Source organism: Lepidothrix coronata, unplaced genomic scaffold, assembly GCF_001604755.1.
Source record: "Lepidothrix coronata isolate B3197 unplaced genomic scaffold, Lepidothrix_coronata-1.0 Scaffold110, whole genome shotgun sequence".
Taxonomy (NCBI): domain Eukaryota; kingdom Metazoa; phylum Chordata; class Aves; order Passeriformes; family Pipridae; genus Lepidothrix; species Lepidothrix coronata.
Genome location: NW_016690290.1, coordinates 1,009,138 through 1,033,162, shown reverse-complemented (window position 1 = coordinate 1,033,162; position 24,025 = coordinate 1,009,138). Strand labels below are relative to the sequence as shown.

General features: G+C 49.2%; 1 protein-coding gene across 2 annotated transcripts in view; it reads right to left on the bottom strand.

Annotated features, from left to right (window-relative positions):
• The window catches only part of GNAO1 (G protein subunit alpha o1), a 134,179-nt gene that overhangs the window by 70,799 nt on the left and 39,355 nt on the right, over positions 1 to 24,025 (bottom strand). For both annotated transcript variants that reach the window (XM_017824407.1, XM_017824406.1), the window contains exon 3: positions 17,460 to 17,601. In XM_017824407.1, coding sequence (XP_017679896.1) covers positions 17,460 to 17,601 — 142 coding nt within the window. The remainder of the gene's footprint in view (positions 1 to 17,459; positions 17,602 to 24,025) is intronic.

The window sequence follows — 24,025 nt, the reverse complement described above, 5'->3', positions numbered from 1 at the left end:
GCTCACTCTTACAGGATAGGTGGTGTTTCCTTAATGCCCATGGCAGATGTAGTTGGTGCCTTTTCAGTTTGATCTCTGCTGGGATGGCTCTACCCTGGGTGATTTAGTGGGCAAAGAATCCTCTCTCACTGAGACTTTCTCAAGTCAATGATAAAATTCCCATTCAATGGGAAGAACAGGTCCACAAATGTTAGGTCTTTTGGGGCCATACAGAGTGCAAAATGATACTCAAAACTTAATAATCCTGTAATGGCTTTGAGTATTTCCGTGCTTCAGCCTCAGTTATTATAGGTACATCTGAAAATAAATAATGCTCTTAGAACACACTGACAGTGACATCTGAGTATTTCCAGGAACCTACACTAAAAAAATGCCTGCCCACCACTGAAAGGAACACAGACGGACATTTCAGATAACAAACAAATGCCTTTGATTTTCTCAGTGTGCCAAGGAACACTGATATTGTCTCTGTCTCCTGGGCATTCCTCAGTGCGCCTCATTAGAACGTTATGAAATGTTGCTCTATTTGTTCTGTTGTAAAATAGCAAAACAAACCTTGGGGCCAGAGTGACTTCAAGGGAGCTGGATGTGCTCAGGCTGAGGATCATCCCCCTGCACAGGGATCTTTGTGCCTGGCATGGCTGGGGCACGAGGGCTGGGAGGAGAGAGGGGAGGGGGAGAGACAATCCTCTGGCACCTTCTGGCTATGTTCTTCCAACAGTTCAGCTAAGAAAGGCCCCAACCTAGAGCTGCTGCTCTCTTTAACACAGAAGCTTGGCAAGACCAATTCCGCTGTGTTAACACACATCTGCAGGATTTCAAAGGTTTTGGTCTTTAAGAGAGAGGTGGAGGCAAAGGCAGGTATAGAGCACTTTTAGAAACTGTTGCTTTTCCCAAGTTGGAATTCTTAAGAAGAACAGATAGCTGAGAACAGCTCCTGAAAATATCACAGGGACTCCACAGTCTTACTGTGTTTTTCCAATGGGTGAATAACAGGAAAATGCGTTTGCTTATTTATTTTTTTAAATAAACACTTGAGCAAAACCAAGGTCAAAACATGCATGGAAAAACAGTGGCTAATTCTGCCACTGCATTTAACAAATCTTTGGTGTTCACACCTACTAAGGAGTTTCTTAATGAGTCAAAGTGGTTCTCTGATCTGCACAGACAAGGTGAGCAGCTGTACACACACAGTCACTTACAATAAGATGGAGAATCAGCCCACACCCCGTCTGCTCTTGCACATGCCAGTGTGTTAATGGGGAATGTCTAATCCTGCCCTGTGCTAATCCTGTCATGTTTGCTCAACTACATTAGTCCAGTTACTCCCAAGACCTTCCCCTCTACAATGAATAATCTCCAAGCTCAAGTGACAAAGGCCCATTTCCATTTTTAGAGATTTGAATGTCAGGCACAGCTTAGATGTAGATTGCTCTGCAGATCTACCAAATATGAGCTCTTCAAAATTCAGTCCTTTCAGAAAGGTCAGAAGTGACTGGGATTGCAAAATACCCTCTAGCCTGGCAAGTCTGCTCTGAGTTGCCACGCTTTGGGCTAAGTGACTCCTGACTTTGGACAGAGCTTCAACAGTGTCTTCTAATCCCAGTTTTTCAGACGTCATGATGGGATGTTGCCATGTGAACTCACACCAGCTTTATGTACAAACCAAAGTGGCGCATAATTGCTGGCTTCAAACCCTTGAAGAGTTTGCCCTGCATGATATAGTTAATACAAAACTCTGAAATACTGTGATGGAGCAAATTAGAGTGGTGTGAAATAGGATTGTAGTTACAACATCTAATTAGAAAGCGCTGTGAATGATACACTTTTTATTATATGTAAGCTGGTTATAAATAGGACAGCAGGGTAGCCCAACAAAAAGTTGCTTCTTGAAACCTGCGATGCCAAAGAGCATTATAGGATCAGCTCTTTCACCAGAAACCAGAGCAATTTATGGTCTTCCTGGCTGAAGTCCTGGATAGCTGATTCCCAGGAGAGCAAAGATTAGTTTCTCTAGTTCCACAAGCCCATATTAAGTCTTTCAGCTTATATTTTTCTCCTGGGCAGAGACTAAGGGGTCACTGAAAACATTTTTAAGGTTTTTGGTTGAAGATGAACTGCTTTCACTGAGGAATCATCTCCCAACCTACTGCACCTCTATCAGCCCAGCAGATACAGAGGGTTGTTGATACAGAGGGTTCCTGGACCTGATGCTCTGTTCACAACGGGCACAGCTCCATCACCTGTGTGAGAACTTTCCCTCTGGGGCACCTGGAGATGGTGGCAGCAGCACAACCTCACTGTGTAGGCTGAGATTCAGCATAGCCTGCAAATCTATCTGCCTTCCTCCACCTCCATGTCAACACAGGAATGGCTTTGCTGGGACAGGGACCTCAGGGCTGCCCAGCTCCAGCATCCCTGCACTGATGTGTGAAGGAGGCAGGATGGCTGCTTGGAGGTGATGGCCACGGGCAGACCCAAAGAACTGTCCCCTTCCCCTCTGGCACAGCTGCCTGTTTGCCACAGGAACCCCACTCCTGGATGAACACCCAGAGAGTCCCTGCGCTCCCGTCTCGGTGTCCTGGGATCCTTTCTGTGAGACACAACAGCTTGGTTTGCCATTTCATACACTGATTTGGGTTTAGTTTTGTTTCTTAGTTGCCAATTAAAGTGCCTCATTGCCACCACAGCAGAAGGACATCCACAAAAGCAGGGGGAGAGCAGGGCTGTGTCACCCCCAGGCTCATCTGTCCATTTGTGTCACCAGGGCTGCGGGGCCCTTCTGTTTTGACTTGCTACGAGAGAGAGAAAACACACAGGCAGGACTGCCAGAGCTCCTTTCCTGACATCTCACCTTGGGGGGTGGAAAAGGAAGCCTAACTCCAGATAAACAGCCTTGGGCAGTGTATACAGAATGAAAGGCTCCTGGCTTGTGAGTGTGCTCTCCCAGGGGTGCTGAGCAGCAGGTCTGTGCCCGGGCTGTGCTGGCAGGAGCACAGGGCACCGCTGGCTCTCCGCAGAGGGGCACTGCAGCATTTGGAAGCCCAGGGATGAAGGCTGGGTGGTGAGGATGGTCCACGTGAGCCATCTGCCCTCTTGGACTGCTCTCTGCCATGTTGTGTGTCGTATCTGCAGAGGCAGAGCCTGCTCTTGGAGCCAGGCCATCCCCAGTGATAATGGATGGGACAGCTTTAGCCCTGTTTATTGCAGCCTGTCCCAGCCAAAAGCTCAACTTGTGGATGAAAGCAATAGCTATTCACAGACCTAGGAGAGTACACGCAGATCTGACCTTTAGAACAACCTTTTGCAGTTACAGAGGTGCTACCTTTATCACTCCACTACCTGCTATTCCATTTAGCATTCAGCTAGAACCTGCTGCCCCTTTCTTTCCTGTGAGAGCTGGAAACAACCAGCTAAGAATCTTTGCTGGTGGTCCTGCACATGAAATTGGATCTCCTTTCCTTCCACACATCAAGCCCTTTATTTCTGACCACTCCTAGTGTGTGTCCATCCAGATTTAGGTGCTGGGCACTGCTTCAGACACCCTGGATTTACAGCTGTAATTCTCTCTGTGTGCACCGAGGTGCTGGTGGTCCAGCTAATTGTTTCACTCAACTCTGTGATCTCTGGTTCAATCCCAGGACCATGGTAACCCCAACAGAGGCCAACAGCTGGGTCCCTGTGGCTTTGGCAGAATTCCATCTCTCAGAGCTACCACCTTTACCACAAGTATTAATGGGCACTTTTCCTCCTCTTCCAGGGCAGCTGAGAGGAAACAGGAATTCCTGTGCTGTGCCCACTCAGGCTGCCATTTGCAGAGGGTACTTGAGCACCAACACTTCACCCAGCTCCTGCCCCAAAGGAAAGGAGCTGTCTGGTTCAGCGAGGAAGAAACAGAGTGGAGTGAGCATCATCTCTGCCCACCTGAGAAGAGCCCACTCTTTAGCCCATGGATGATCACCCCTTTGTTACAACAGCCAAGAGAAGAACCCAGTTCAGTGCTGGTGGGTGGGATTAGGGACAAATGGTTCACTGAAAACTGTCCTGGCACTATTAAACCTCCTTTGCAGTGCAGAGTGTAGCAAACTGATCATAACTCCTGGTCTGAACCAGGAGCTGCATAATCAGTATGAAGCAAAATCTGATTTTTCTGGCTCGAGGAACTAGCTGGACTAATTCTTCCTGATCCCAGGCAATACCCTCCAGCTTCTTACGGAAAAGGGCTTATAACTGCACGGTGTGCTGCTGCTGCCTGATGCATATAATAGGGTTTGTAAGGGCTGCTGGGGAGAACATCTGTTTACATCTGGAATTTAGCTCACAGAAAGCTGGTGCTTTGTGATGGACTTGGCTCCTGAGGTCAGTTCTCTTCCTAAAGGGTCACTGAAGACTCTCTAATCTAGCACTGGAACTAATTCCTAGTGATCTCTTGAAGGATTTCAAGGCAAGTCAGGTAGTGATAGTATAGATTGATAGGCTTCCCCTCCCCATCAGCCTTCACTGTTTATTTGCTGCCCACTCTTTCTTTGCAAAGTTGATGGCAAAGGAGAAAGGGACACAGTGCAATAGCTGGTTCACTTTCTCTGTCCTTTGTGCTCTTGGGCTGGCCTGGAGACATGGAGCTGACAGTGCCTGCTGACAGGCAGAGTGACCCCACAGCTGGGGTCTCACCTGCCCAGCATTTTAGGGGACAGATGATTAGTGGTGCAAAGGTAGCTCAGAGCTGCTGCCTGTGTGAATTACTCTTAGCAGCTCTCTCCTCATCACCTTTCTTCGTTTTACAAATGAGTGTATCAGCTGATGATGCCTCCTGATGGTTTGAAGTGTGGTGGGCAGGGCTGGCTCCCTGGCCTGGCTGAGCAGAGGTGCCAGGGAAGGGCAGTGGGAGGTGTGTGTGTGCTGGGGGACACTGAGCCCACACACTGCCCGAGCAGGGCCAGGCTTTGCACCCCACATTCCTTCAGGAATGGGAAGAGGGGGGGGGCCCAGAAAAGGGCAGGGTCACCCTAAGAGGTGGCTTTTAAGCTGATTCAGTATGGAAAATATCTGTGTGTACAACCCATGACTGAAATAAGCAGAGCTGTGGTTTGGGTCTGGTGCCTCTTGGTTTCTGAAACCTCATGGCTTGGGAGCCTTGAAGCTGAAATTGCAGAGTCCTCATGCTGGGTATATGCTCCCTCTTCCTGGTACACAGGGCAGGGCTGTGGCATTAGGATTGTTTAGCATGTGTAAATGTTTTGCTTGGATCACCAGCAAGAAATAGAAGGTGCTCCTCACTTAGTCCACCATAACATAAAGATCATCTGAGCCAAAAGCTGAGCCCTGCAGAGCCCTACATGCTGCTACAAATCGTCCTACAGCCTTCCTGAGGTTTTGTTCTTGGAGAGAAAGCTGAGGAAATGAGGATTTTTGCCTACTCACTGGTCACAAGACGTGCCTGAACTTGGCTCACGATCCCCTGTAATGCTGAATAGGGTCTTTTCAGCCCTGCTATGTCCTTTGCCTCTGGAGCAAATTAAAGGAGGCTGCACCAGCAGCAGGCACACCCCAGCTCCAGCCAGCAGGTTTAACTTCCTGCCATCTCCTGATGAAGGATCTCATCAGTGGGAGTTAGATGGGAAGACACATATGCCAGAGCAGCTGAGAGATGCAGAACTTGAGCTCACTAGCCAAAGGTGTGCACCTCGGTGGGGGCTGCCTGCAACGTGCACTGAGGGCAGCTGGACTGAGACAAAAACCTGTTTAAAACTAAGGGACTCAAATAAGGACAGCACAAATATCACTGGTTAGAAACATGCCTCATAATTATGGCATCCTCCCTTGGAAGGAACCAATTCACAACTTTCCAGAACTAATTCAAACTCACTGGATGGTGGCTGCTGGCATCCCCTTCTCAGGAAAAAGTTCTTCAGCTGCCTGCACTATCATCTACCAGCACTAAAAGCTCTCACAATGCTAAATAAAAACTCAGTAACAGCCAAGCACTCCCCTGGACTCAGAAAGCTCTGCTTCTCTGCCTCTGCCTCCTTTTGCTCAGCTCTGGTGGCACGGACAGAGACAGGGATGGGAGCTGGGCTGAGCTGTGATCCACAGGGAGTGAGCAGGGGTGTGTCCTGCTGTGCCCTTCCTGAGGAAGGCTGGGGAAGAAGGTTCTTCCTTTGGAGCACAGCAGCTGCTGGCAAGTGGGAGGGAGCAGGATGGGACCCTTTTTCCTTCCCAAACCTGTAAAGAGTTATTTTGGAGATGTAAGTCTGTTTGTGTCTTCTCTCTCATTACTGGATACTCCTCTCCTCTGTGCAATACATTCTCCTCCCATCCCTGCTTGTAAAACCTCTTCAAACTGGAAGCCATTCCTCTGGAGGACAGTCTTGCTCCTGTTTTACTCCCAGGCTAACTAAAGAGTAATTGGTTGTAGGCAACACATGACCCAGGGGCCTGGATACCCAACAGCACATCTGTAAGGTGCATCCAGCAGGTAAGACTGAATTACTACCCCCCTTCACATAAAGGAGCAAACATCTGCTCAGGGAGTTTTAAAAGGCAGAAAGGTGGATAACAACCATACAGCCAACCCGAGCATTTACTGTGGGATTGCTCCTGTGTGTCACTTCATTCTCCATTCCCACCATCTCAGTGTAAATCAAGAGTAATTCCTGTCTAATCAATGGAGTTAATGTAGTCTTAAACCAATCTATAGGAAAATGAGGACTTAATTATAAATAGCCAACCTAGGGGAGTTATTTCTTAGCCAGGGAAAAGTATCTAGCAACAGTCATGCCATCAGCACAGATACAATATGCTGCAAACCAGAAACTCCTGTAGCCCTGGAAAACCAAGAGCACAGCAGAAAGGAGGAAATTTGCTCAAAGCCTGTGATTTCCTTCGGCTCCTGAGTGGGTTTTGACACTTGGAAGGGATGTGCTGTGGTGCCTGGAGCGATTCCTGGGGGATGTGACACAGATGTGGGTCTCTGCTGGGGAAGGGTGAGGCGTCCTGGGGCCCCCAGCAACCATCTATCAAAACCCCTAAACCAGACACGGGCTAATTCACTTGTCCTGCACTTTCTTCCTCCCCATTTTCTCTCTCTGGCTTTGACCACAAGGCTAAACATTGCCACGGTGCAAAATGATGCTGTTTTACGGCAGCTCTTGAGGCTTTGTTGTTTCTAATCTTCATCTGGAGGTTGATTCTCTCCTTCCTCTTAATGAAACACCAAAAACTCCTGCCCAGCAGTCCTGAGCTGGGTGAATGGCATCCCTGGGCTCCTGCAGCCCTGGCTGAGGCACCCTCACATCCCCTTCAGTGGGTGAGATTGAGGTCAAAGCAGTAATCAGAGCTGTTAATAAGTTCCCCTGTGGTATCTTTAATCAGTTATTACCAAGGTACACAGTACTGATTAATAGCCTCAGTAAAACCTGTATTCAGGTACTAAAGTCTCCCTGTGTGACAGATTCTCCCGCCGTGCCCGTGACTGATGCAGTACAAGGGCCACATTGGAGGTGCTGCCATCCCCCTGTGCCCATGTGGGAGGGAGGGCAGCTGTCCCCAGGGAGCTGTGACACCCCTGTGACACCCCTGGTTGACCCAGCCTGCGAGGAGCAGCCTTTGGAGGGACAGGATTCCCCTCGGGAGGAGCAGGGGCTGTGGGGCTTGGGCACATTTTACCTTCCCTGAGGGCAGGGACCAGCTGGGAGCTCCGTCTCCCAGCTCCGTCTCCCAGCTCTGTCTCCCAGCTCTGTCTCCCAGCTCTGTCTCCCAGCTCTGTCTCCCTGCCTCAACAGCTCAGCAAAATTCCCCTTTTGGAAGGAGGGGACTTCACAGCCACAGGCCACGGAATGGCTCCTGTGCCCCAGTGGGTTGCCTTGTCTGGGCTAATTTCAGGGTGTGAAGGGCCGGGGCTGTCAGCGAGGCTTTCCAACACCTCCCTGCTGAGGTGACAACAAAACCTGCTCTCCCAGAGCCCGAGGCAGCCCAGCACCCGGGCTCAGTGTGCCCTGGGACCTGGTGCTCCTGCCAGGGCACGGGACATCGTGTCCCTCAGGGGCTGATTTGCTCTGGGGTCTGTGGCCAGAGTGGGCCATGGCAGGACAATGTTGTGTCCCGAGTTAAGAGCACCTGGTGTAAGCAAGGACCGTGTTCCCCATCCCTCCCCTCCCACGTGCCTGGGCACAGCAAGGCAGCTGCCCACACTCTCCTTCCTGCCTCCCAGGCTGTCCTAAGCCCAGCCTGTCTGTGGTCTTGCCATTTGGGAGCAAAGACTGCATTACCCCTCACCACTATCTGTGAATAGGCATCATACAACAGAGCCAAGGATAGGTCCCTTCCCTTGTTTTACGCCTTTTTGTGAGTTATGCACCAGAGATCTGCTGAAGACCAGGGATACCCTATATAAATGTTTTCATTTTATGTCTGGAGACATTCAAATAATAGGAACATCATAGAAGGCATGCAGAAAACAAATATTTTAAATGGTATTCCTAAAACTGGTGAGTAAGAAGCGTGACTCAGCAGCGCTTCCCAACACTTCCCAGAAGAGATGGAAATAAATCCACTTAATAACTGACATGTATTTGAAATGTGCTGAGTAGTTTGTAGTTATTTGCAATTGCTGCTGGGAGAGCTGACTTGCAATCACACCTGAAGGCAGAATCCTGCCTGCACCAGGCTGCAGCCAGATGCAACCTGACCTTCAGTCTCAGACCTGGTAGTGACTTTCTGGAAGGACTTGAGTGAGTGCCTGATCACCCATACAGGAGAAACACTTGTAAGCATCTCTGAAGCTCTGCCATGTCAGTGTTTAACCTCAGTGGCTCAGTTGTGCAGCACATCAAATACCCAGATGTATTTTTTGTTTTGGCTTCCAGGCCCTTCAATCCCTTTATGGACAGAAAGGCTCCAGTGAAGGACAGACAGCGTCTGAGTGTTCACCAACACCAGATGCTCCCCAGGGCAAGGCCACTGCTGCCTGCCCCGAGGGAGCTGCTGAGCTGAGCTCAAATCCACCTTGGCCAGGCTGTGCCATCCACCAGGAAGGAGTGGACTGGGGTGTGGAGCCAGCCCTCACCTGACCCGCATCCCACCCTGGATCCAGGCACTGCCAGGAACCCCCTTGGCATGCAACAAGGAGGTTTTCACCTCCTCAGGGCTCTGCTCCAGCTGAGCTCTTCTGCCAAATAGTTTTGAACACCTTGTCTTTTGTGTTGTCCCGCTCTGGTGCTTTGCAGGGGCTCCCAGAGAATCATCTTCCATGGGTATCCTGTGGGAATGGGAAGCAGCAGCCCACCTCTCATTAATTCACCCCTAGTGTCACAGTCCCTGGCTGCTTTGCTCTCCCCTGTGTGCTGAGCCTTTCCCTGGCACAGCACCGCCCTGGCAGCCCTGACTGCAGCTGCATTTGAATAACAAATCTCACAGGGGAAGGCAGGCAGCCCTTCTTCCACGGAACAAGGTTGGGTGGGGTTTTTTTTCTTCTTTTCAAACTAAAAATATTCACTGCATCATCCAAAAAATCAGTATCGAACATGTAAAGCTCATGGAGGAAAAATACATCCCTGTCTCAGTGAAGAGAGAGCTTGCACACAAGGAGCAGAAAAGTTTAACCTCCCTATGGCACAGGGTCTGCATTTTCACAGGTGGACAGGGGTGTTGGACAGTTTTAGGGGAGGTGAGGATCCTTCTCAAGGATCCTTTAGAGGTCTTAGTGTTGTTCACTCCCCAGAAATCAAGCCTGAAATAGCAGTTGACAGCAGAAGCACCATGAAAAAAGCAGCATCTCAAAAGATGGATTTGTACCGAAGGAGGTTGTGTTTTCCACCAGCCAGGGAGCAGACAACACCAGGAGAACTCATCTGAGAAGCCATTCTCCTGGCAGCTGGCTGAAGAGGAAGGCAATACCCATAATTTAAAAATCACCTTTTGGGTATTTCCTATTTTCACTGATTCTCTCATATATGAATGTCCTCAGACCTCTCTTATCCCTCCACTCTTCTAATTCCCAAAGGGATGAGTGGCCCTTCAAGTGCAGACTGCCCTGATCTCTCTGGATGCCATGGAGAGAAGAAGAGGAAAAGCGCTCTGAGCCCAAGCCCATCTCCGACCGGAATTCCCCTTCCTGGCCCCAGTGACTGCTGCCTTGTCCTCTCACTGTGTCTCTCTGGGAAGATTCAGGCACCATCTTCTTTAAAGCCCTCTTTAGATGGTGAAAGATGTGATTAGACTCAATCTGGAGCTTGGAGTTGGGGTGAGGTGACTGGGATCTCTCTCTTATCAATGATCCCCTGAGACATCTCTTTATCTCTTCTGTTTTTTTTCAAAAGAAAATTAAAAGGCTAGTTTTAATTGATGGCATCTGTTCTGGACAGTGCTTCTGTAGGATGTTTAGCTATAAAGCTCATCTCAGAATTGGGAAGACAGCATGGACAGCAAGTATCACCAACCCACAGTGCCTGGCTGATGCCAAGTGCTCACCAAAGAAACACATCTGAGCAGCATTTTAAGGTGTGACCACATCTCTTACTCTCATCTGGCTCACTTAGAAATGATGTTGAAGTGCTTTGCAATACTTTTTTCTCTAGAAATGTGTTTTTTAGGAACAGATTTCTGGCTGCACAGAGGGACTGGAAGACCAGGTGAACTTCTATTCCACCCTGTCCTCTGACTGCTGCCCATTCACTGCCAACCTACAGTGTCTGGGAGAACCCAAAAAGCAGACCCAGTGTTTCCTTCCAGTGAGGGTTAAAGCGTTGCTGTGCCAACACCATGGATATCACCCTGAAACAGGACCAGTGTGAGAAACATCCTGCTGGCACAAACATCCTGCTGGCACACCAAAGTTGGGCAAGGTGGCCCCTCCCAGTGAGAGCCCTCCCCACCACGCACAGTCCCAATGCGCTGCCACCCACCCTGCCCTGCCTCCTTTGGGCTCCACTGCAAGAGGCCTCTTTTCATTCTTTAGGAATCTGAACTAAAACTGGAGAAGTTGGGGTTTTTAGAGCTCCTGTGAGTGATTGACAGTCTTCTGCTGAAAGAAAGGTTCCTGGTACTGCCTGTGGGTGCAGCGCTGTCCGTGCAGTTCAGTCTCTTGCCTGGAGCACCCAGCTGCTTCTACTACTACTACATTTTCTGGGCTGTTTCTGTTTGTCCCCATCTCTCCCCTTTTCCTATGAGCTGATATCACCTCCCTCCCGAAGTCTCCCTGCTCACAAGCACTGTCACACGTTTGCAGAAGCCTGGGGTTCTGACTGTTGCTCATCATCACTAATGCAGCCCTGTAAATAGCTGTAATCTGGGCAGTGCCAGAGTTGAGATCACATTTTAGCCCTAAATGAATTGCCAGTTTTCTAGTGGAATTACCCAGGTTGGAAAGGAGGACAGACTGCTGTCCTGAATAGCCTAAGCAGAACTCTACAGGAAGACTTGGCAGTCCCCAGCCCTACAACCTGCTTATTTAACTGCATGGCTCTTCTAGGCCAAAATCTGTGTGCAGGAGCAAGCCCCGATGTGTTTATAGCCATGACAGCAGCTGCTTTGCTCTCCCTTCTAATGGCTGTCTTTATTAGCAGCATGACTGCAGCAAGCCAGACACTGAATCTGGGGGATCATTTCTGCTGTGTGAAGATCACTGTGCGTTCCTGACTTGATGATCACGACTTCAGCTCACAGGAGCTGAAGGGGGCCAGGCTGTGCTGCTGCTGCTGCAGCAAAGCAGGGTCTGCTGGGTCCAGCCACGCATCTCAGCTGACTTGGCTGCCTCTCCCCAGGAGGCAGAGCAAAGGCATGGAAGGAGACCATTCCAGGCTGTTTCAGTTGGCACAAAGGGTTACCATGAACTGGCTTTGGGCTTTGCTGGTACTTTACTGTGATCATTTATTAGAGAAAGATTTTGTGTTTTCAGAGGCTCAAGACATTTCCAAAGGAGGAAAACACATTACTGGGATGTGGAAGGTGCAGCTTTTGGTTAGAGAGGCTCCAGAATTGTTGCTGCAGGGCATCTGGGTCATGTGCCATGACCACGCAGGCAGAGCTTACTCTGGGGTTTCCCTTGTTCTTTGCTGTCTCCCTCTTTTTTCCCTTGTTCTTTGCTGTCTCCCTCTTTCTCCCACACCCTCGTTTTCCAACAAAGATTCCCAATACATTGGCCATCTTGGCCAGCAATCACAAGCGTTTCTCCAACGAGCCAACCATCTCCCTGGCAACCAGGCAGGCTGCGACAATAACAAACGCTTTCCTCTCCTGTTTCCCACCTCTCAAGAAATGCCCTGCCTTTTATTTGTCCCCACTGCTCAGAAACACGAATGATGGCAACTGAAATGCACCTCGTGGGACCCAGAGGGAGGTGTGTGAGAAAGATGACTTCAGCCTTAATGGAAAAGAGTGACAGACCTTTAGGAAGGGCAGGCTGAAATATTGGTCCTGGACTGTCACTCGGATATTTGTAATGGGTCTGAGACCAGCAGAACCAGTACAGCAGGACTGATTATATAACTTCAGCTGCAGCTGGACATCCAGACAAATGCTGACACCAGGCAAAAATGGGGTGTCTAAAGCCACCCCTTTATTCCATTTTCCCTTTTCTCCCACTCCATCCTGCTCTTCTACAAAGCAGCCCTAAGTTATGCTTCACCATGGTGACGTTCTCTTTGCTCACTACAGCAGATCAGCAAGGGCTGGCTGCATCCTCAGGAAAGCAGCACAAACCCAAGAATACTGTGTCCATCCCCCAGATGACCCAGCCAGCTTCCTACCAGCACAGCAGTGCCTCATTAACCTCCCCTGCCCTCCCCAAAGTTATTAGCAGCCTTTTTGCATTTCTGAGAGAGCTTGGGTTAGGGACACACAGCAGGAGCCAGCTGGTCTAAACAGATACCTGACTGAAACGAAGTAACATCCACAAATACCTTGAGCTGACAAGTAGAAAAATCCAGTTACACAGGAGCAGGTTTTACAAAAGAGATCCCCTCCCACACTTCTCCCCTCGAGTGCCTGGAAGGCAGCAGGTGACAGTGGCTACAACCCTGCTCCTGCCACTGCCAAGCAGGAGCAGGAGGAAGAGGGCTGCTCCTAAAACCCCCTTTCAACACGAGCAGAGGGGATGGGGCTGGAGGCACCGAGTTTCTGCAGACACCTCACTGTTCAGAAGCAGTTTGACATGGCCCTCTTTGCCAGCCACCTCGGGTGGGCTGGTCAATCACACTACAGACATTTTTTCACATGCTACTAGCCAGTATCTTAAAGTGTCCCAGCAGTATTTGTTTGGCTCTCAGTGCAGGAGTTACACGCTGTACTCAGCAGAAGGTCACCACAGACATATTTTGCTACAAAGTCCGAAGGAAAAATGAAAATCCCTATCAAAATATTTTAACACTTTAGCAGCTTTTTAGTTTTCCGTTTCATAGCTGAAGCAGAGACATGCCCAGACTCACACTGGGAAAAAAGTTCACTGTGAAGGTCACTGCCTGCCACCTCCAGACCCCAAGTGCTGGCCCTGTGACCTGCCACCTCAGACACTTGGATCTGAGCCACGCAACTGATATTTGGATTCTCTGTTGAGTAATTTCTGAAAAGTTTCAGCCTATTTCTGTCTGGTTTATGAACATAAGAGCACACTCCACAGCTGTTTTCATACCACCCTGCACGAGGCAGGGTGTCTGCCTGGGCAGGCTCACTGCAGCCAGGCACCAACCCCTCCAATCTGCAGACACCCCCAGCTCTCAGCCTGGCTGCAGCTCTGGCATCTCACCCAGGTGGCATTGCATGTGCTGCTTTTCCAAGCAGCTTCTGGGGTCAGCACTGACCCACCCAGGAAGAGAATTTATACGTGTTTTGGTTGGGATTACTGAAGCCAGACTTTGGAAACAGCTCTTCAAACAGAGATACGAGAATCCATTTTCCCCTGCCCTTCCTGCTCGGTCACTTCCAAACACTTGGACTGGCTTCTGGATTCCTGGCTTCAAACCTCCATTTCCCATTTGCTCTGCCTGGGTACACTGAAATGGAATCAGTGAGGAGCTTGTTTTATTAATACATTTGCACTTTAGAGGACCATTTAATCCAGAGGCTACACGTTACAGCCTGACTCTTTCCTGCCTGTAATCTGATTATAAAGGTAAGGACTGAGCAGTGCCCTACAGACCAGCTGGAGGGTCCTGAGTAGGCAGGCCAGACTAAGCCTCTGCCCCTCTTGCTGTGTGTAAGCCCTTGGCTCATGGGGGACCCAGACCCTGGGAATTGGTGGCCCTGGAGATGAGGAACCCCTCGGATGCTGCTCCTCCCGCCGCTGTCTCCCGTCTCCTCTCCCACTGCTCCTTTCTCACCCTCCCTCTTGCAGCACAGAAAGGATTTGTGACTCTGCATTGCACAGCTCTTCTGGAGTTTCCCACTGACCTTCCCTGCTGTGTGCAGTGACAGTGTGCCACGAGCTGGCAGGATGTGCTCCTGCCTCCCTGCGCTGAAGGACACGGGACAAGGACCTGGGTGCTGCCCACAGGCCATGAACCTTCCCTGAGCCAGGCACAGCCGCAGGGAACCCGCTGCCCTGGACAAGGAACACACATAAAAATGAAATCCTACACGCAGACTGTTTTGTTCTTAACCTGGGGACAGGTCCTTGTCAGCAGAGAGGGTCAGTGAGACCCGGAGCTTCTGCTTTTTGTGATTTATTTTGTCTTTTTAGCTCCTATTTCCTACATAATCTCACTTTAACTGCCAAAAGCTACAGGGTTTAGTCTGGGCTTTTCCCCCAGTCTTTCACTACTATTAGACTAAATGCTGGAGGTACAATTATGGGCAGGAGGAAAATGAGAACAGAGAGAGAGGATTTGGTTATTTTCCCTCAATAAGAACGACACAAATAATCTCATTCACATTTATTAACTAGGCAAGGATTTTTTTTTCCACTCTGAGCATGGTCAGGATGCCATTTGGGAGGGATACAGGGGCAGATGTGTCTCCCAGGAAGTGAGATAGGGGAAGTGGTAATAGCCAAGTGGTCCCTGGGGAAAACCTGTCCCAGGCGTGTCCCCTCCTTTCCTGCTTGCTGAATCAGGCTTGAGCCACAGCCCTGGCTCCCCCTCCTGAGCTCTCTTCTCCTGGGGGCTTAAGTGATGAGTAGGGGAAAATCCCCCACTAAAAGATTTGCGTTTGGAAACCCTTGGCTGAGGAATGACTTTTAAAATAGAAAAGCTTTGCTTGAAAAGGGATGAACCACGTAGCATAATACTCAACAAATCGCCTGTTTAATGGCCCCTCTTTGTAGCAGCTGTGCATTAATAACAAAAGCGGGGTAGCAGAAGCCATGTGCTTCTTTGTAAGATTAAAATAAATACTATTTCATGCTAATACCAGCAACTTTCTGTGGAGGTGGCCTGAGAGAAAGGAGCCAAGTGGAAGATCATGGCCCGAGAGACTCAGTTTCCTTCCCCTTTGTCTGCTGCTGGATGAAGAAATATTTCTGCCATCTACTAAGGGAGCAGAGACTCTGAATCAGCCCCCCCAACTGTGGTTTGGTTTGGAGTGGTTTGGTTTGGAGTGGTTTGGTTTGGAGTGGTTTGTGGCAGGCTGGTCTGACACAGCCAGCAGGACAGGAGTTACTCCTCCAGGACTACATACCTTAGGGGAAACTAGGCTGGGGAGAACTTCATCTGGCTTGCTTTCACTTTGCAAGGTGTAACACTGGACCCCTACAGCCATAAAACACAGACTGAAACAAGAGTGGTTCACACTAACGTGAGGACAGACCCTTCCATCCTGAGGACAGCACAGCAGAGGAGCAGGCTGCCCACAGAGGCTCCATCCCTGAAGGATTTCAGACCCAACTGGGTAGAGCCCTGAGCAACCTGGATTGACCTCAGAGCTAACCTTGTCTGAGCAGGAGGCTGGGCTAGACACCTGCTGAGCTCCTCTCCAGCCCCATTTATCACATGATCCCAGGAACATTTGGAGTCTTTTCCATCGGAATATGAACGAGCACGACACGTTGTGCAGACCAGCACCCCACCTCTCGTTCCTGGCAGTGCTGATGACAGCTCTCCCCCTCCCCCTGGCATGCTGTGCCAGGCCTGGCACTAGAGCAGTGATGAGCTTTCCCTCCTCGCCTTGGGACTTCAGGCGTTTTTTAAAAAAAAAAAAAAAGAAGAAGAAATTTTATATTTTAATGCTGTCTGCCACAGACTGTTTATCAGACATGGAGAACGATTTGTTTCTGTTTTCCTGGGCACAGGTTTTTAGCTGAGACGAGATACATTGCCTTGCTGAGAGCTGAGTCACCGAGTAATCAACAGATTAATGTGTTGGGTTGGGAGCCATCAGCGTTAGCTCTCGGCAGCCTCACAGGAACTCCATTATGGGATCGGCTCCACCTTTGGGACAGAAATGTCTCCAGGATTTAGGAAAAAATCCCCAGATGCAAAGAAATCAAAATACCTCTTTGCAACCGGGAGAAATAAGGCACCTCTTCATGCAGTGACACCACAGCGGGATTTTGGCATCCCTGCTAGTGAATGCTTCTATTATCAACCCTCAGATAAGGAGCTGGGGGTATGTCATACATCTGTCACTTGAGAGCTACCTAAAAATAGTCATGACAAACTCAGGGCCATATAGGACTTTGCTTTTACCTGGGCTTAAATATGAAATTATTTTATTTCCAGTGAAACCAAGTAGTTTTACTTTCTCTGGGATGGCAGCATGCAAAAAGGGACGTCTTGACTCCTCTCGAGGGCTCTGGGTTTCTCTGTGTGGGCTTGGTCTGAGCCAAAAATGCAAAAAGGCAAGGCAGAGGCTGGCAGGGGCACCTCACAGAGGAGCCACTGTTTAAAAATAGAGAGCTGGTGAAAGTAACCACAGAGTAGCAACTGTAAAAGGACAGGCTGGCCTAGGTGTGTGGCACCAAAGGCTGCCAGGCATCACATAGCTGTTCTGATAAGACACATGCCAATGCTGCTGCCTAAGAGCCTGTCCATACCAACCTCCCTGAAGTAAAATATCCCCTTGTTTTCATGGGAAGTTGCTGTTTGGGTACACTTAAATGGGAGATGTGTGAGTAAAAGCCAGTCTAGCCCCCATCAGGTTAATCCTAAAAGCTTTCCTACATGAGCAGGCTGGTGGAAGGGCTTGGAACAGCAGCAGGGCTTCCATGTTTTCCCTGTTTCCCCAGGTCTGTGGGTACCTCTGTCCAGGCCACCCCTAGACAGCAGACTGGTGTTTTGCCCTGGCCTGGCTGGTGCCAGGGCACGAGAGAGCGTGGCTGTGGTGACACGGGGCTGCCCTTCCCAGCGTGGGGGCACAGATGGAACAGTGAATGGAACTGTGCCTCTGTTGGTGCAACAGGCACACAGTGGTGATGGAAATATCCTCCCCTCCCTCCTCTTCCCTCCAAGGTACTGAGACTGTGCCAGTGCCTGCTGTGGGTGCTCTGCAGGCGCCCAGCTGCCTGTACCCAGGCAGGGGTGATTGTCACTCACCCGTCGCTCCTTGTCGCCGTACTCGATGCCCAAGGTGTCCATGGCACGGACAATCGCTGCCAGGGACTGGATAGTGTTGCTGTAGACCACTGGCTTGTACTGCTTCACGTCTTCCCCAGAGAAGCCATCCTCGTGGATGATCCTGAAGAAAATGCAAAGGACAAAAAACTCTTGAGAATGTAATTTCAGTGGGGGAGACATTTAAAAGGCAGCTGTGCCCTTCTGAAGAGCACATCTGCTCGCTTGATTTGCTTAATTTAGTCAGCATTTCTTTTTAAACCTTTCTGGTTGTTCACCAGTAGTGTCTGAGCCCAGTGCTGGAATTAGCATCCCTTTTGCTCTCTCTCAAAGATGTTTTCTGCAAGCACTGGAACCTGGAGCACCTCGTGTTCACACGCTCACTGGTCACAGGGGGGAGGTTTCCAGATCCCACATTACCTTCCCAGTCAAGGGCTATGGAAATATGTTCAATGCTTATAGTGACCACCAGATCAGATCTTAACCACTGAAACAAATTCTAGAAACCCCTATTTCTTGTCTAGTCCTTTTAACAGAAACTCCTGAGGTGCCTTATGGAAGGAACTAGAGTAGAAATACCCCTGGTATGCCTGGAGACACAGCATGGAGAGGGGAAGTGACTTAGTTATGTAGCATTTAAAGTATTTGCAACCCTCCCCATCTCCTTTGCCCTCCTTCCTTCCCCTTTAGAAACAGTGCTGGGATTTTTGTTGCCTCAAGGTGTGTTGTGTTATCCCTTCCCAAAGCAAGACGGGAACGGGACCCCCAGTCCCATCAGCTCTGCACACAGGATGCTCCGTGCCTTGGTCCCTGTTAAACTCCACAAAGGAACTATGTGGAGTGAGTCCCAAAACTATCTGATGGAGGGAGTTCTTGCAGTCCCTTGCTCAGATCAGAAGACTGACCCCTGTAATTTGTTCATCTCTAAGTAACTCTAGAAAACAGCTAGGATTTGCAGAGCTAATTGTGTTTGACAATAATTCTTCCCAGTGAAGACATAAGTTATGATCCTGTCTTAAATGTCAGAAGAGAGGATGATCTGCTTAGCTAAAATGAAATCCTTGTTTGCTCATCCTCAGATGTCCCTGGACAACAGAGAGTCTTTCAGTAACAGATCTGGTCGCTGAGAAAACCAAGCACCCTGTCAGGAACAGGATTTTTGATGCCTTTTTTTCTAAACCAGACACATACAACTGAAGGTCCCGAGCAGTGCTGGCATCTCCCAGGGGAGAGGGAGCACTGGTGGGGATCACCATGAGCTTGCCATGGATACAGTGCTGGGATGGAGGGCAGGGCTGGATGCCAGCCCTGTGTTATTAACAGATGACTACACGAAGAGCAAGGCTGGTAGAAATATGCTGACCAAGACAAGAGATCTCCTTCCCCTGGTGGGAAACTCACAGAAAGGTTTCCTAACACAAAGTGACTGACTCTCTGCTGTCCCCACCACAACCTTGGCTCACTCAAGACTGAACACTCAGCTCTTGGGAAGACCTGCTGAACAGCCCCTGAGTCGCAAAAAAATATGACTACAAGCAAAGACAGCCTCAGACAGACAAGAATTCAAATTATTTGGTGACCAGGAAACTTTTAAGCTACTGATGTGAGGAACTGGGCAGAGCCCTCTGTGGAGGTACCCTCCAGGAAAGGGGAATGGTGCTGGTGAGCTGGAAATAGCACAAGGAGCTGCTGGTTCACCCCACCTAGGCTGAGCTGAACAGGGGTGGATGAAAACCTGTCTGACTTACTAAATCCAGACTTGCCAATTTGTCAAAAGCTAGTTTGGATTTTGATGGAGTTATGGGCAACAGCAGACCTTGTACCCTGTAGCTTTGATTTTGCACGAGTCCAGTGCTCGTGGCAAGGTTTGGAACAGTAGCATTGGAGTAACAGGGAAGGAGTGGGGGGCAGCAGAGCTGTGTGTTGACACTGGATCTCATGGATCATTTACTGGTACTCAGACAAGTTGCTGAACTTCTGGGAAATGTGTTCTTTGCCAAAAGTTGCAGTCAAACCTGAAGAGTTATGGTTGGCACAAGGCACAAGGACCTGCATCAATCCTGTTTGAATCCAAGGGAGACTGTGCAGCACCGGTTCCTCCCAGCTATGAGCATGGCAGCAAGAAGCTCAGCAGAGCAGGGGCCCCAGGGGAGGCAGGCAGGCAGTTAGCAAAAGCATCACCAGGAATAATTCATTTGTTCTGGTTGGTTGGCTCAGGGCTGGATTTTGGACGAGCGAGACTAAATGTTGGTTTTTGGGCAACTAAGAGAAGAAAATATAAGAGGGGGAAAAAAAAAGGGTGAGATCAGGCACAAGGGGCAGTGCAATGGCTCAAGAGGATACTGCTGGAATTTGTTTGGTCCAGCTGCTGGAGGAGATGGAAGTGAGCCCACACCTTGGGCTGGCTTTGTTTCTGCCTTTCACTGACAGACATCAACTCAGGAACTGAGAAGGCAGAAAGAGGGCTGAACATCTGCATGGGGAAAGAGGTGAGCTTTGGTCCTCCTTGGAGTTTGAACTGCCTCTGGCCTTGTGCCTGACATTTTCACTTCTAAATACTGCAAGCCAGTAAGCTCCCAGTTGAGTACCAGGGCTCCTTGTGCTGAAGGGGCAGAGTTAAGCCATGGAGAGTGGCCCTGGGATCCCTCAGGGAACACACTGCAGCTGGGCAACACACTGCCACTGTTCAGGGCACAGGCATAAAAGTGTTACTTTTAAAGGGGGCAGAAAGAGAGTGGAGACAAAACACCCCAATTGTTCCTGTGTGAAATCTCTCTGGGAATGCAGCCATGGCGACTGAGAGCAGCCCTGTGGGTGCCAGTGTTGAGTTCTGCTGTAGGAAGTACCTGTGGATTAATCAATCACACAGTTAGCCCATTACCTAATATTTGAGAGAGCAAATCCCCCCTGACTCCCCTTCCACAGCCTGCTAGGACACCATGAACTGGTTTATTGTCCTATATGCTTTTTGCAAACGTTTCGCCATTTGCTTGCCTTGGCCATCCGATGGCTCAAATGCTGTAGCAGCTTTTTCCACAGTCCTTTGGAAATGTTCCTGCTGCCACTCACCCATTTGGGATACACCTTTCTTTCTTGCTTGCTGTAGTGCTTTACTGCTTAGAGGACATTTAAAGCTCCAACACGGCTCCTGGGAGGTTTATTGCTCTGGGATGTGGCTTGAGCCAGCTCCTGTGCCACAGGACACAAGGGGCAGTGGGGTTTGGGTGCTGTAGTGAGCTGTGCCCAGTAAAAAAGTGTGGGAACTACCAGAAGTGAGCAGTGTGTCAAGACTGTAAAGACTTTCAAGGTTTAGGCAGGGTGGGCTACTCCTTAAGCAACCTGCAAATTGTGGGAACAGAGTGTTTTCAGCACCAAAAATGTGAATCCTCTGTTTTCTAAATGGCTTATATCTTTCTCTATGTCTGAACTACAAACAAAACCGCTGCAGGCAGGTTCCTCTTTGCCACACCAGAACTGATTCTCTCCAGGGCAGAGGAAGAAAAGGGATTTAAGAGGATCCCCAAGGGCTGTGGAGGGGGGAGAGAATGCTGTAATTTTAAAAAGTGATTCTGAGCAATTAAAAAGCCATTTCATTCACCAAGTGACTAATGAAACACCATGCTCTGAACGGAATGGTGAGAGACAACTGAAGCAACCTGATTGCCTAAGGTACCCATTAATGCCTGCTCCCCATCCCTCAGCTGCTAACAACAAACCCCATATGTTGCCACATTACGTTGTTGTACTCCTGTCAGAATGGCAGGAACAGGCAGGTATTTGCAGGGGAAGATGGTTCCACCACAGATGAGATCTTCTGCCGTCCCCCAGCAAGTCATTAATCCTGAAGAAGTGCCCAGTGCCTCGGCGATTATTGCTCAATTACAAAACAAATGAAATACTTGGAAACAGGGGGTGCATTCTGTGTGGCAGCTTGCTTTGGCTTCTGTTCAACAGAGCACTTACACGCCTTCAGCCCTGCACTGCCAAACGAGTGCATTAGAAGGCAAAGCCCGAGATGATGTTGCTGCCCCTCCCTGCTGACACTGCCCCAGCCGGGGTGGGACAGAGCCCAGGACAGCTCCAGCACAGCAGGGACGGGGCTCAGCTGGGGACTGAGCCCAGAGCTGGGGGCTGAGCCCACCGAGGAGCAGCTGTGCCCAGCTCACGTCCATCTATCCCGAAAACCTCCTGGAGCAGAGGCTGCAGCCACCTTTGTCCCCTTACACCAGCCCCAGCCAAGCTATTCTGGCGCTTTCTGTCCAGCTCTTCCAACCTGAGCCAGGTTTAGTGAATGCACTGGCACTTCCCTACCCCTTCCCCAGGCAGGTAGTCCTCCTCCTCCTTGAGGCACAGTGCCCCAGACTAGACCCAGGCCTCACTTCTCTAGCCTGCCAACATGGTTTGAAGGTGGAAGCCCCTCTCCCAGCTCCTCATCACTGCCAGGGGGAATGATGGATTTTCATCCATTTCCCACTGATGAAAATTTGAAGGAAGTTGGCCCCAGAGGAGTCCTGGGTGACAGAGTCCTCAGCTCTGACCATGAGCCACTGACAATTGTATTCTTTGGGAATGAGTTGTGCTACTCATCCAGATTTGTGTGAGACCTGAAGTAGTTTTATCTGGACTATTTTTCCAGGTCACTTTATAAAAAATCCAGTTGGATCATGCCAAAACCTTCCCAAAATCTAGATATGGAAGCAACTATTCCACTCCTGCTTCTGCTGAGAAATCAAATGAGGTTAGTTTAACATGCCTCATTTTTGTATAATCCATGCTGGATGTCACTTATCTCCCTTTTTACCTCCAAGGTGCTTGCAAATTATTTGATTGATGGTTCAATTATCTTGAAAACTTCTAGAAGCTGACTGGTCTATAATTCTTACTCATCTTTCCCCCCTCTATATTTACAGATGAAGACCATGTTTACATTTTTTTCTTGTCTTCTGGTGTCTCACCTGCCCTCCAAGAGCCCTCGAGCAGAAGTGTTTGTATTTCTGAGGCGGCGCCTGTAAGTGTGTCCTCGGGAGTGCTTTAAACGCGGCTGGTCTGAGGGCATTTAATCTTACTGGACTTGTCTTCCTTGTGCCAGCAGGAGGGAGGTGGTGTGCTCAGCAGTGGGGCTGGTGGACACCCCTGTTCCCCCTCTTGGCATCCTCCATCCCCTCCCTTGCACAGCCTCACGTGCAGGTTCTCCTGTCCTGCCTGACCCAGCCCTGCCTCCCCTCCTGCCCTTTGTCACCGCTCCAACACCTCCAGCCAGTGCCTCCAAAGTATTTCCTGCGGAATTCGGGGAACTTTGTGTGGCTTCAAACTGTCTGTGAAAGACATACATAGAGAATTCCAGCTGCCTACCAGAGAAAATAAATCCCATACTGTTTCTGTTTTACCTTAAGGTGATTTACTTTCAATCAGCGAGATGTTTCCAGCCGAATGAAGTTTTCCCATATCAGTGCACATCCCTACAATTACAGTGATGTGCCTGAATAAAACCTGGCAAGGAATCACCAGGAGGTTATTACACTCGAAGGGTGTAATGCAAATTAAGGGTCCAGTTTCTATGGGAGCAGTGCTGCCCCTCACCTTCACCTGGGCTAATGAAGGTAAGGAAAGGTCATTGCACAGCTTTCCTACAGAGCCTTGTGCCTCAGCCAGGAGTTTCAGCTCGTTCATACTTACACCTTCAGGGTATAGACTGATCCAAGGGGGATTTTACATGAAGAATCTCGGAACCAACCTGGATACAAATCTATTTTTGCTCAGCAAACTTTTCTGATTTTTTTTCTCTCCCTTCTTCCCCTCTTTTTCTTTCAAAAATAATCTTTTCTGTTTCCTAACCAGAATCAGGCAGGCTATTCTGGTGGGGATGGGCAGAGCTTGAGTCAAAAGAAAAAAAATCTAATTCTGAAGAAAACTCTGCAACCTTTGTTTGCAAATGGGGAAAAACAGCACAAAAATCTGATTTTAATATGTAGGGAGGGGGGATGATCAGATTCTGATGGAAAATCTTCTGCTAGAGGTAATCAGCTACTTTAAATTTATTTTTATCTTGATATGAGGTTAAAAACTTTGTTTACAGGGGAGTTATGAAGCTAAATTCCAGTGATTCTCTTCTCACTCATTTAATAGCCTGAAATGCGATTAAAAACTCCTGGATTATGTTAAACTAAATCAACGCAGATGCCCATGACCTTGTGTTTCAAAGACTGCAAAGGCACAGTTCAGACCTCCGTGACAGGGTGCAAATCTCTCTAAACTCTCATTCCTTTCCCCCCCGGCTGCACTTGAATGCCAGGCTGTACATCCTATTCCCACAGGACATTCTCTGAGATGGAGATTAAAATGACTGTTTGCCTACATGCCCATCTTTTCTGAGAGGAAAAACAGCTCCCCTAGTCAGGGTCATCTAAAAACTGCAAATGGAGCTCATTTTAAAAAGCATAATTTTTTCAACCTGGGCTTTCAACACTGGTCCAAGAAACACTGATGGAGCCCTGTGATAGACTCCCAGCTGAGGAAGATCTCCTTTCTGGAGGAAATACCTTTGGGTC